The sequence below is a fragment of the Pseudopipra pipra genome, chromosome 5, assembly GCF_036250125.1.
Source record: "Pseudopipra pipra isolate bDixPip1 chromosome 5, bDixPip1.hap1, whole genome shotgun sequence".
NCBI classification, from domain to species: domain Eukaryota; kingdom Metazoa; phylum Chordata; class Aves; order Passeriformes; family Pipridae; genus Pseudopipra; species Pseudopipra pipra.
In genome coordinates, this window is record NC_087553.1 from 35,358,659 (window position 1) to 35,372,579 (window position 13,921).

At 37.8% G+C, this 13,921-nt stretch overlaps 1 protein-coding gene across 6 annotated transcripts in view; it reads right to left on the minus strand.

Moving 5' to 3' along the window:
• Positions 1 to 13,921, minus strand: part of ACSS3 (acyl-CoA synthetase short chain family member 3) — a 75,831-nt gene that overhangs the window by 41,522 nt on the left and 20,388 nt on the right. For 5 of the 6 annotated variants that reach the window (XM_064655566.1, XM_064655568.1, XM_064655570.1 and 2 more), the window contains 5 exons: positions 13,339 to 13,473; positions 12,892 to 13,032; positions 10,485 to 10,565; positions 10,306 to 10,401; positions 223 to 374 (listed from right to left, as the gene is read on the minus strand). In XM_064655566.1, coding sequence (XP_064511636.1) covers positions 223 to 374; positions 10,306 to 10,401; positions 10,485 to 10,565; positions 12,892 to 13,032; positions 13,339 to 13,473 — 605 coding nt within the window. The remainder of the gene's footprint in view (positions 1 to 222; positions 375 to 10,305; positions 10,402 to 10,484; positions 10,566 to 12,891; positions 13,033 to 13,338; positions 13,474 to 13,921) is intronic. The other variant, XM_064655567.1, reaches the window with a different exon arrangement.

Sequence of the window (13,921 nt, forward strand, 5' to 3'; positions counted from 1 at the left end):
AATCCTAACTCAGTAAAAGCTCTTTATGTTAGAGTCATAGATATTTTAACAGCTTTCATCTCCTCTGACTACCAATATAAATTTATAAGCAAATAAATGTACACCTAAATGTTCAAGAATATATTAAAATGCTGCTCTACAGAGGTGGGCAGATACTCCATTATTCTTAGTTCATTCAACTTATTTCTGGAAGAAACTGCTTCCAGTGTATCCTTAGTTCACCTTTTCAGAGAGTACTGCTTTCCCAAGGTTGCCTCAGGGTCCTGCTGACGGATTGCTCTAATTGCAGTTGGTGAAGTAAAGAAGGCAGCTACTTCATGCTCTGCTAGCACACGGAAATAGGCACCAGCATCTGGCGTTCCCACAGGCTTCCCCTATGGAGAGAATAATTTAAAATGTCACAGAATAAAAATACATCATAATTCCTTGACAGTTCAAGGCTTGAACACGTAACAGTAGTGGCAGCACAGCAACAGAAGTAATATCAAGTAAGACTTTGAAGAAGGCTTTGTTAAAAATAATAACAGTGTGAGTGTATTCACTTGTAGAATTAAATTCACAAGGTTTGGGCACAATCTCTTACATGAACACAACACAGCATATACCAGTTGCTTAGAAAATTAGGACAAATGGACCTGCAAATTAAAAGACAGACACAAAGAACTGTTATTGCACTGGCAGCAGAGGGAGCCATCTACATATATCCTGACTGAGAAGCAGTCTGGAAAACACCCACCCTTTGAACAAGGAGTCTCTGGACACATTGGTACTGCAGCTATATTCCCATGCACAGGCAGCTTTTTTTTAACTAGAAATTTCTCTCAAATTTGGAAAAATTCCCATTTAGCTGCTTACAACTGGCTTCTTGGAACCTTTGTGCTGCTAACCCACGTGAAGCCTGGAGAGATGCTGAAGAGCCCTTTTCTGTTTTAGTGTGCTACTAAACTGTGGCCTGGTTTGGGGTTATCTGTTTTTTTTTTTAACTAAATATTGTCTTGAGCTAAAGGGCATAGTCAAGAGAACTGTAAAATGAAGTAATAATTTATGAAAATTGTTCCATGGTAAGTAATCCTAATAAAAAAATAATCAAGAACACTTTTCTGTGGTGCTGAAAATACGAAAAGCAGTCAGCACAGAATTATATAGTCACAATCTTACTGTATGTAGTTAGTGCAGTGCATGAACTGCTCCATACATACTCTGAAATTATTAAAAGATGATGTTAATGTAGAATGAGTTTTAGCTCTACAGGTATCACCATAACCTTTTCACTAGAAAGGTCGCACTTAGAAGATGGACTTTGACAGAACATGCAAGTCAAGAGAGACTGTTCTAGTTAGAACAGCTGAGACCAGCTCATCACTGTGTGGGTGTAACCCAAAACTGTGTATTCTATACCCTTCCATGCCATTTCCCAGAAACTGTTATCAACAGACCATTTACACCATCTGCCCAGAGCACGCCTGACACCTCAGGCTATAAGCTGCGTGTTAAGAGGCCTGTGAGATAGGAGGATGCTCCTGTCCTCATACCCATTGTGGAACTCCCCGCCCTGAGGGAGGTACTGGGCATTCCTGCCTGAACCTGAGGATATGTAATCTTGGGATCTTGGGACTTCTGCTACTTTTCGTGGGATACAGAGAAGGACCGGAACTTGGACTGGACTGTGATCACCACCCTCGACCAGACTGCAACAGCACTCTCACCAACAGGGTTTACCTCTCCTTTTACTTTTGGACTCGGAGAGACCACGTGGGGCTCAGCACGGGGAGGGCAGCCCAACGAACACCACTCTGTTCATGCCCCAAGGTGCTGGGTTATACATCTGGGTTTTGTGGGTTAAAACCAATTGTCTGTCTATGTAATTGTATTTATTGTATTGTTTTTATTAAATTGTTATTCTGACTTATAATCTCTTTTGACTTGGGTTCATCTCTCCTGCTGGTTTACCTTTAAACCAGCACAGAGACATACACTTTTCATACTGCAAACACAGTTTTGTCAATGTTTTATCTAAGAAGCCACAAACACAGAGAAAGTTTCACTACTGAAATGTCATCATCCTTTCAGCAGTTCACCAGTGACAAGACAAATTCATGCCTTCACCATCCTTGTGGAAATGCAAATTTGGAATAGATAGATTAATTGGTCCAGTGGAAAAAAACAGCATATAAAACTCTAATTAATATTTTTTATTTTACCAAGATGCAAAAGGAAGAGAGGCATTTGAATATCTTCAAAGAATTTACAAAATTCAGTGATGACGTAGCACAGTAAATGTCTTTATGAAAACACACACTAATCAAGTTAGTTGCCCCATTCCAATAGGCAGCATGCTAACTGTGATGCAGGCTCACAGGAATTCATTCTTTTCCCTCTCTTCCATCTGCACTCCCCACTGCTGTCTTCCCCAGGCTTGCTCTGCATGCCAGTGCCTGGCAAGAACCCCAATGAACCATTAATAAGATTCAAAGAACATAGGATGGCCTAAGTTAGATACCTAGGTTTTGCAGCTTTATGGTGAGATACTGCTACTGGTGAGAGGTGTGCTCTGAAAGATGCTCACCACAAAAGATTTAAAAAACCAAGACAAAATAGAATGCACAATTGAAAAGTTGGTGGTTTGTGGTTTTTTAAAGGATGGAGTAAGCAGTGAGAAAATAAACAAATGGAGAGAATAGAGAAAAAAATAAACAAAAAACCCCAGTTCTCAGCCCAAGTAGCAGAGAGTAGTATAACCAATGCCAATTTTTGCAAATAATTGGCAAATAATTGGCAAATAATTTGGCAAATAATTTGGCAAATAATTTGGCAAATAATTTGGCAAATAAATTACCAAACAGAAATGCAACATAATGCCATTTGCTTGCTGAAAAAGTGAGTTATGACCTTTATGCTGCCAGATAACACATAGTTCCCAAAGAAAAATCTTTTCCAAGACTATCTTGAGGCATCACCCTAGCAAACTTCTTCATCACAACTTTTGTTTGTTTGTCAGTATTTGTACATGAACCTATTCATTCAAGTTGACATCCTCTCCCTGTAATGTTCACTATACCTGCAGATCTGTAGCCACCTGCTTAGTAGTTCAAGCCTTAATCAGTAATAACTAAACAGTAATAACTAAAACAAATGGTCTCAGACTCTGAAAAATTCCAAATTTCCACAAACTTCTCACTAACTAATTATGTAATTGCAGTAGTATCAATCATCTTGGACATCAAAAAACCTAGTTGTGGAGTAATCTGAAATTGGTTAGTCTAAACAAATGGAAATATCCAGAGCCCATAAAAGGGCTGTGTCTGACCCCGAGCACACCCACTCCCTCCCAGGTCTCACTTCACACCTGATCCCTCTCCAAGCTACGTCACAGACATGCCTATGCCTCACACTTCCAGCAAGCCTGAGCCAAAGAGCATCTTCCACACAAGCAGCTAAACCTTCAGTAGTGCATGGATAGGCATGCAGGACTCTGACAGGTTGATATTTATGTCATAGGTAAGCTACAGCAATACCACTGGCACTGTTCTCAGACAGTGTTGAGATGTGACCTGTCTGGCTGCTTGCCTGTGGTACAGGCTTCCTATGCTGCTATAGAAATAGCTTTCTCTTTTCCTTTGGTCTTGCTGAAATTCTAGAATATAAGAAATAAGCTCTAAAGTTATTAAATGCAATAATCTGAAACAGAATTGTAGAATCATAGAATGATTTTGGTTGAAAGGGCCCTTAAAGATCACCCAGTTCCAACCCCCTTGCCGTGGGCAGGGACACCTTCCACTACACCAAGTTGCTCAAAGACCCATCCAGCCTGTCCTTGAACGCTTCCAGGGATGGGGCACCCACAACTTCTTTGGCAATCTGTGCTGGCGCTTCACCACCCTCACAGTAAATTATTTCTTCCTAATATCTAATCTAAACCTATCCTCTTTCATTTAAAGCTATGCCCTCTTGTTCTGTCACCAATATATGGAATCAGGGGCAGATCCTTACAGAAGAAAAAAAAGGGATTAATGCTTGTCCAGACTGAGACTCATGATTACATTCCCCACAATCTGTGGGTTGTCTGACCAACCCAGAGGGTCTGCCTATGTTACAGAAAACTGAAGCTGTGTGAAATCTGCATGGTGTTCTTCCCCTAATAAGTCATTAATGCTCCTGGTATTGTCTGGTATGTGCTGAATAATTTGGCTTACAATTAAATAATTCTGTAGACTTCTTTGCTTTGCTACTTTAAATATTCCAGCTGAAGCAACTGAAATTTTAGATGCCTTGTATCGTGCTGATTTCTTAGCCTGAATGATCAAATACATAGCTGAATGAAACAGAACAGCTCTCAGCAAGAGTACAAGTAAGGCTCTGGTTTACCTCTGGGTCATTAGCAAGATGCCTTATTCACTCTACCATTGCCCTACTTCATTGCAACATTGTGAAGGTTGTTTTCATCAGACCTTATGAAATTATGGATTTGGTCTGAATGTTCAGTCTGGCAGCCAGTCTTGACAAGGGGTCTGTCCCAGTTAGACGTGACCAATTATCTTATGAGAGGAAATGGAAGACGAATCCTGGTATTGTATTTCCTAATCCTCTCACTGTCTCCCAGTCCTGCCTCTCCCACATTCCTTCTAGTTGCTCAGCTGCAATGGTAGGTTGGACAGTGTTCAGCACTGCTCCTGCCTCTTCAGACATGGCAGGAGGGTGCTGAGGATAGACCCATTGATGTGAATTTGACAGGCAGTTGAAAATGCCTCCTCTAGGAACTGAAACCTTGAAGGATCCTGAGTCCTACAGTACAATTCAAAGCAAATCCATTCTTTTAGTATTGTTTTTTCACCTTTTTTTTTTTTTTAAATATCTGAGTTATAAGAACAGATAATGAATGTCTGGTAATTAGCACATCTGTTCTAGAACAAGCAGCAATCACAAGTATTGAGGCCATGTTGCTGAGAACACAGCTGCACTGGACAGGACACATCTCAAGGATGAAGGACCACCACCTCCCTAAGATCTTGCTTTATGGTGAACTTGCCACTGGCTGCCACATGAGAGGAGCCCCAAAGAGAAGATACAAGGACTCCCTGAAACAACATCTCAGCCTTGGCCATATTGATCTGCATCACTGGTCTACTCTGGTCTCCAATCGGGAGGCCTGGAGACACATCATCTATAACGCAGCTGATCCTTTTGAGAAAGCACGCAGGATCACTCTCGAGAAGAAAAGACAAAGCAGAAAGAATCGTGCCTTGCAGAATATACCTCCTAAGGAGTCTTTCTGCTGTGCCTTTTGCAACTGGACGTGCCTATCTCGTATTGGCCTTTTTAGCCACCAACGTGCTTGTAATAAACGTGAGTAAAGCCCTTCCCAAATCTTCATTCGCGAAGCCCAGCCATGATGAAGCTACAGTAGCTTAGGTTTGGAGTTACCAGTCTTGGATCTAGAAGAAAACCAAATAAAACATAAACAGTAGGAGGAACAGAAAATTCACCTAACAATTGATAGGAAATAATACCTAAAGACTAATTCAACACTTAAGATATTCATTTAGGGGAAAAAAATCTGGTCCAGCTGTAAAATATTCTTACTAATTCCGCAGAAAAAGTTCTCTGGTGCCTCAGCAGCTGTTCACAGTTTAGCAAATGCATAAACAAAAACTGACATAAGTAAACTAAATCTGGGACAGTGTAAAAAATTTCAGAGCCCCAAAAAACTACAAATAAAATTGTCAGAGAGAGTTCTCATTTATTATACAAAAATCTTAAGAAGTACTGCAAGATGCCACAAGATGCTTATTACCGCACACAATTTTGATTTTTTTTTGAAGTTAGCAATATAAACAGGGTACTTGAATTCACAATATGCTGACATACTGCTGAGTCAATTTGGGGACTATGTGCAAATTGGATGCTTTCACTGGATTTCTGCAGGGATCAGTTCAAGACCTATTGCTATTCAGTATCTGCATCAACACTGGAGATGAAAATTGATTTTAAAAGTTTGGCAATAATATCTGTGGTTGGCAGGAACTGAAAGCATGAGGAACAGGAATAGGGCAGTCAGGAAGAGAGTGATCTGTCTCACCTAATTTAAAAAAGAAAAGTAGCAACACACACTTCTTGTATCAGCAAGTAAGATTCATGTAGAAAAGACTTTCTTTTAATAACCTACCAAGAGACTCTGAGATAGACAAACAGATAGGAACATCTTTCTGGAAGTACCTAGATTTAGCATGTAATTCATGAGATGTCAAACAGCTGAGCAGACATCCTGAGGCAGAATGTGCAGATGATTATGATTTCATACATGATTATGAAAGAAGATTCATAGGCAGCAAGAATGATCAAGAGGATAGAAAAGTTCTCGTAATGGAGAAAGTGAGAAGCACCGGAATGGATTACTTGAGGAAAAAGACATACAAGAAGAGCTATAATAAAATATCCAACAATACATTGGAAATAGCACATCTGACCCCTAACAACAAAGGGTTCTTCAATTAAAGCTAAATTCAAAATTATAAGGAAATTTTCTCTGCATAGGAAATGTTACATATGGAACTCATTGCCAGTAAAACCTGCTGATGCCAAAGCCCACACAAAATCCTGACATACCAGCATTCAAAAGAATACATTCATAGAGGCATTCCTCTTTCTGCTGGTGACCCTACTGCCAAACCTCCACCAAGGACTTGAAATGACATATCCTACTGAATTCTCTCCAAAAATACAATGAGTATGAGTGATGGCAGAAAAGGTCACAAAACTGCCAGACTTCAGAGACAGCGCTTGCTTTGTAAGCTGATGATACTGGCTTAGAAAAACAGCAAGAAAGGCTGCATGTCTCCAAGAATTGTGCCAAAGGAGAGTAATTTTAAACCTGCTGCTGTTGTTAAGCACCCTGCAGATTTGTTGCAACAGCAGGACCTCAGTGAGCATTGAGAGGAAGACTCCAGGTGCACAGCAATGTCTTGCTACAGCTTTGTGTGGGACAATAGCTCCTTCTCTCTCCTAGACCAGTCAAATGAAGTCCTTAATGCATAGTTCCTTGACAAGTGTGGGTATCCTCTTCCTTACTCTAACTCCAGTTCAAAGCCCCAAACACTGGAACTACAATGCTGCCTTTTTTCTGACATCACAGTACCACAAGGAGTAGCTAGATTTTCTCTTCATGCTGCCCTGTTGCTTGCAGGTTGAAATCCTATTAGCAAGAGTAACCCAGAGTGGGCTGTGAGTCTTCAGGTATCTTATATATAGCTGAAGTTTGTCATGTCTTGGAGAAAGACAACCCAGGATAGATTATTTAAAAAAAACCAAACAAACCAAACCCAAAAATATACTTGCTGTATTCAAAAGATTTCATCACTGTTTTCACATTCCTGACAATGGTGTAAGAGCAAGTAAAAACTGAAAGCATGTGGTTTCCAAAGCAATTATTAAAAAAGTTGTCACCTAAGTAATTTAAAAATAAACAAAACATATTAAATCGTGAGAATATGAAGTCAGCACAGTTTACATTCAACAGTGGTTGTCTGCAGGCGAAGGGGAGGAGGTGTTCTTTCCCCACAGCTAAACAGCATACTGATAATCCCTAACCTGAAATCCATCATTAGGTAATCATTTAGGAAATCTGACTACAAATTTATGAATATTCACTGTTAAGACAGTCTTCTGAGCAAAAGAAAAATTATATACTATTCTCTTTGTAAACATTATTTTTATTCCTGTGTGTACAGACACATTTCTTTTCTTTCCATTTTTAATCCTCAAAAAGATAACGCTGATGTCATGAACAATGTCTGAAGCCTCAATTGGTGGCATCTCAGAGAAAGAAAAATGGGAAATGTAATACTTCTGTTTAATAATGTTCTCACCAAGAGCAAAAAAATCACAAAGCAGACATGTAGGTCAACCAAATATTAACTCTGATTTTTCTTTAACCATCACTATTAAAGAAATAGGATTTTTACTCTTATTAGTTTACAAAACCAAGTGTAAATTCGGAGTTGCCTTTATAATGACAATAATCATGTTGATCCCCATTCATTCACACAGAGATAAAACTTCACTGTAAGACAACTATGTAACAGAAAACACTGAAGGACTCATCACTTTACTCCCTACACCTGTTAGAATGAAAACCTCTTTATTGCAGAGATTCTCTTCTGACAATTCACACAACAGTTTTAATCTGGCCTAGCGCATCATCAGTGGTCAAAAACAGGCACTATAAACTATCATAGTCTTTTTATTATCTCCAAATACCTGCCATTTGTCACACACGGCTTTCCTCTTCTACTTAACTAGTGTGGTGCTGCTGAGTTAATCCCCTTAGAATGAAGAATCTAATTAACATCTATTAGGTCCTTAAACATTAATTAGACTATAGTAATTTAATATGCAAGCTAATACAATATTTGAGTCCATAAATGGGCATTTCTGATACTGGATGAAGTTTCTGCTCTTTCTTATTCAGAAGATGAAGGAATTCAACCACAGTGGTCCCCAGCCTTAAAACTATAGGAATTTACTGGAACATCACTGGGGTTTTTCCGGACAAACTAGAAAATGGAATTCTTTTGTAACAGAATTAAACTTAAAAAATAATAAAAAAATATTTCTTTCTATATTTTTTATTATTTTGTTTCTATTTTTCTAGTGACAGTCATTTATAACTGGAGCTCTTTGTTTATTTATTTGTAGAGATTCTGAAGCCATTGAAGCTCTCAAAATTGCTATGCAGCATATGGAGAAGAAATAAAAATGGAGATGGGGTTTGAAAAAGTATCCAACGTAAGGTAAATTGTGCAATTTATAAAAACAGCCTAGAAAAGAGCTCAATTTCTTTCTTTTCCGAATTTCACACTTTAAGTGTCCATGCCTTTTCAGTATCCAGGATTCAGAAACATATTTACTCAAAATTCAGGAACGACCCCAGCACCAGCTGCCCGCCAACAGAAGTGCGTAAGTTCATTACAGTGAAGCACAACTCAACCAATACCGATTTAACTGGTTGTGCAAAGATTGAAGGATTGTTTAGACAATGCTTGTTTCTGTAAACACTAACAATCCATTTTTGTTCTAGTATGGTTATCTTCACTTCTACAGTGTAATAACAGGAAAATGGAGAAAGTTTGCTTGTAATAAATATTTTCTTAAGCAGAACTTCTGCACATATGATAAAACAGCATGTTTCTGCCGTGTCATGCTGGCTCCCCTGGTCCAGAAGGACTGGGTACAGATGGTGCTCTAATAATTGCTACATTTACATTGTCATCAAAGCTTATTTCATGCCCTCAGTATCCAGTACATTCACTATACTTCTGCAGTTCTTGTATCATCTGAGTTATCATTGTATTTCCCTTAATGATTCACATGTTTCTAGCTATCACTACAAACCAACAAAGGTGATCAGCATACCATGATGGCATATCTGAAACAACTTCTGCCTCTGGGACCACTGAAAAAGACAAAGCAATTACTAGGTGGGCATCATGCTCCACAGTGTTGTCGGAGAAGCTGGGATATACCCAGAAATCCTAATGTCAAGTGGATGCAAACAACCAAGTTTCAGCACGCTTAAGAGCTAACAATGTCAGTGCTTTTACATAAAATGTCTTTCACTATCACTGATGGATACTGGACACTCCCTGAAGAATAAAGAAGATGGTTCAAGCAACACTGTATCTTCCTCCCTCATGATCAGAGAGACAATCAACAATAACTCCTGAAAAAATAACAATGTAAGGCAGCATGATTGCTATTTTGAACACCAAAGTTAGGATGCAACAGACCACTCAGACTAGTCTCCTCTCCACCCCACTGAGTTTCATCCCACAAGGAAAAGGACGACGACTTGAATGCCATCTCAGTCTTGGTTTCGGTTGCTTTGAGTGGTAGAGGGAGAAGAGAAGAGACAAGTCTCCTTCGAAGTTCTAGTTCCAGCCATGGAGCTCTCAATGGATCCAACTCAGCTCCAGAGTTTTTCATTTCAAGACATGCAAAACACATGGTAGTCTAATCAACAACACAGGTATACTCCGTTTTCTGCCATTTCTAGGTCTGTTGTTTCAGAGTTCCTTGCCCCGCTGACTATATTACCCTTCACACAGCTGAAGTAGACAAGCTTGAAGGACAGTGAAATAAGTTTTCCTTAAAAATTACTGTAATAAACGGGAGAGTATGAACACTGAAGATATACACACAATTCAAACATCTATAGCATGAAGAACAGACAGGCATAAATGGGATCACCTGGATCATCAGCTGGAGGAGATGCTGCCTTTTCCAAGGCTGATTTTTTAGAATGGTTCATACCTCATACAAAACTGTAGTATTCCCATGAAGGAGAGGTCCATAGCAAATATAGGAATGACCAACAACCCAGCCTAAATCAGAAGCTGCCCACCACACCTAAAATGAAATAAAAACATAATTAGAGTGAGAAGTTTTAAGAGGCATTCAAACACATTTACATGACATTTAAGTGGAATTACCTCACCAGGTGTGAGTCCGTATACAGCTGACATTGTCCAGTTTAGCATAACTGCATAGCCACCTGTTGGTCTGACAACACCCTAAATGAGAAAATTTGAGTATTTAATTTGAGTCTTCAATTACATGTTGAGGTTTTAGCAGCAATAGACTTAAGGTTGTCTAATTCCAATACTCCTAAAGAAAAGGATCTATTCCAAAAAGAACATGTGTGTACTAGCACTTCCACAAAAGAAGTAATTTTGGAAAACAAACAAACATACAATAAAAAAACAAAAACACAACCCAAGGCCTAGATGACAATAGTTTTCAGAGGATTACTAACAAATCTAGAATTCTCTCATAAAAACTGGATATACAAATATTTAGTCAACATATGCTGACAAAAAATAAGAGATTGAGTATTTACCTCACACTGTGCCATCTAAATGTTAGGCATGTTTTAAATTCATTGCCTAGTCTCTCTGTATCATCACTGGATAGGAGGGGCACCTGTGAAGTGGACAATCCCTAAGACAACTGGAGTGAATTACTCCCTGAAACATACCCGTCTTTCTGCACTGACTTTTTTTAAAGACGTCAGAAACTTGGCTTAAATAAATGTATATTTTTGAAAGTTTATATCTAGCCTGAAGTGCACATAAAAATGCAAAATGAAGAACATCCCAGTGTTCACCTAAAAGAGGGAAAATTAGAATGAGAGAGTATCAATAGCATTACGCACCTTGGTAAACCAAACCAGCTCTGGAAAACTAATTATAGGAAAATTTTGGAAATATTTTGCAATATAAGTATGGTTACTATAGATTTCATATATTTCACCTTCTAGTACCCTGTTCCTAGAGGAAAGAATTAAGTAAACTATGTCCTGGTGTCCTGAACTAAAATTCAGATGAACTAAAATTCAAATATCCTCTGCACAGACATTACAATGAAGCAATCTGTCCATGCTAGGCATGGTACATTTTCTTGATGTACTTCATAGAATGAAAGAGGGACTTTCAGATCTCATCCAAGAAACGAGGGACTGTAGAGACACATTAACTCATTAAAATGGAGATTGCTAAGGGAGAGAATGGTTAACTAACATTTCGCCATTTTCAGACAGCAGATTGCCTTTGTTAGACTCAGCTTCTAACTTAGCTCCTGCTCTGAGATTAACAACAGTTTTGCTATGAAGGTCATAAGTGAGCAATTTTACTTGCGTGAGCATTCAAATTAAGTTCCTTAAACAAATAAAAAAGTTACTTTATTCACTGAGTTACTTATTGTAGCTTAGTTAGTGCTAGTTGACAATCTCCCTCTTATAAGGGTGATTCACTCAAGATGTCTACATTTTTCTCTGCAGAGCCAACAGAGTGAAGTAAACTTCTGAGAACTTTTATCTCTGAGATACTATATTGAAACTCACAGTCAAGAAAAATTCCTGTAGTAACAAAGGATCTTATCTTGGGCTTTTTGACAATAAAATAATTCAAGATAAATGCATTGCTTTAAAGGGCCCATCTTGAAGGTAAAAGCAGAAGACAATTTTCTCAGCGAAACTGATACTTGTTTTCCCTTACATCCTCATAGATTCTGAACTTTATAGGCAACATGATTAAATAATTTTCTAGTAGTAGTCTAAGCACTGTCATATCCAGGGATATATGATACTGTCTGAATCTGTGGTTGTAAGACTAGCAACAGAAAATTATATTCAGCTTGTCTTCCACACACTGTAAAAGAGCATTATAAGTACCAAGCAAACATTCAGACAGCCCTCTTTTAAAATACAATCCTTTAAAAATAGGTCATTAAAACTAATTTACATTCAAAAGCAAACATTTTCAAATACTCTATGCTAATTTTCACTTACTCAATCTAAACTTTTTTTTTCGGGGGAATTATGTCCTCAGAATTGTTCAGTAACACAAGTTTTCAGAATATGCTTAAACCCATTTAATCTGTAACGTCATTCACCATGTCTTATCTACAGGAAAATTAGCTAATATGTAAATAATGAACAAGACTAGTCAGCAATACATACCATCACACAGGTGATATATTAACAAATCTTGCCATTAAGTCACTATACTACGCTTATCTAAAACAGTTAAAACACAGAAGATAGTACTGGATAAAAGACATTCTGCTGTCCTCAAAAGTTTCTATTGTACAAACATCTTGAAGCAAATGCATCTTAGCTTTATATTACTACTATTTAAATAAACAAACATGATTTATTCCTATACATTGCCTTTAAACTAGTGAAATGTGAATAAATAAGATTAAACCATTTCTAGCAATGCTTATCATTTACAGCATTGTGCTCTGGCAAACATTTGAAACCTTTTTTATTAAATATTTTCTCAAGTGGAACTGCAAATAGATTGGTCACAGACATGTAGACTTCAGATAGTTCTCTACCTTGGGCAAGCCTGTTGTTCCAGATGTATACAGAATATAAAGTGGATGGTCTGAGGGAACTGAGACACATTTAGAACACTGTGCTTTTGCAAGCTCTTCTTCCCAGTCAAGATCACGACCTTGAGTAAGAGGAACATGGCCCTGCCCATTGAAAAATAAGAAAATTGTTAAAAGAAAAACAGATAGAATAAATGGAATTTGGTCAAATTCCATTCCAAATGGAATATTCAAAGTTTCTATACAGTACTATTCAATTTTCTGTACAGTAATCTCTCTGATGCATTAGTTCTATTTACTATTTAAATCTTACGAATAAAATGTTTGCCTTTAAAATTAAAAAACAAACTACAATAGATACAGTAAAATTTTACCTGTAAAAAAGAAAAGGCACATGCACTACATAAACACCTGAAAGTTAACATAAAGTCAGAACAAGTGTACACCCACCAAATTAGGTCGCTTGTAAATGAGAACTTTATCAGGTTTGCTCTGTGTCCTTGCCAGTGCTCCTTCTAGGAGGGATATGTATTCCACTTTTCTTTTCGGTTCTACTCCAAAACTAGCTGTTACAATAAATTTGGGCTAAAAAAAAAAAAGAAGTTAGATTGTTAATATATACATTTGCAATATATTTTAGATAAGTAACCACATAACATGTTTTCTGTTAAATTATTTGATTAATGATGTTCAATGTATAAAATTTACCTTCACATAATTAGAAACAGGGGTTTAGATCAGTTTTCTAAAGGAAATCAAGCTTGTGTGATCTTGCTGTCCATTCATGTGCTTTTTGTTCGGAAGCACACTAATAACTTCAGATACTCTTCACTATCTTCAAACAAATTTGAGTAAGAAATCAACAGTTTTAACTTCTTCTAAGTTGCACAAATATTAATGTACACAGAGAGAAAAACCCAGGTCCATCTTAGCTCCTCCATTAAGGAAGAGCAGTACAGCAATGTCAACAATTATCAGTCCTGTTTAGCCTGCTTTCTATTGCATCCAATTGCATATTTCAAAACTAGCTATA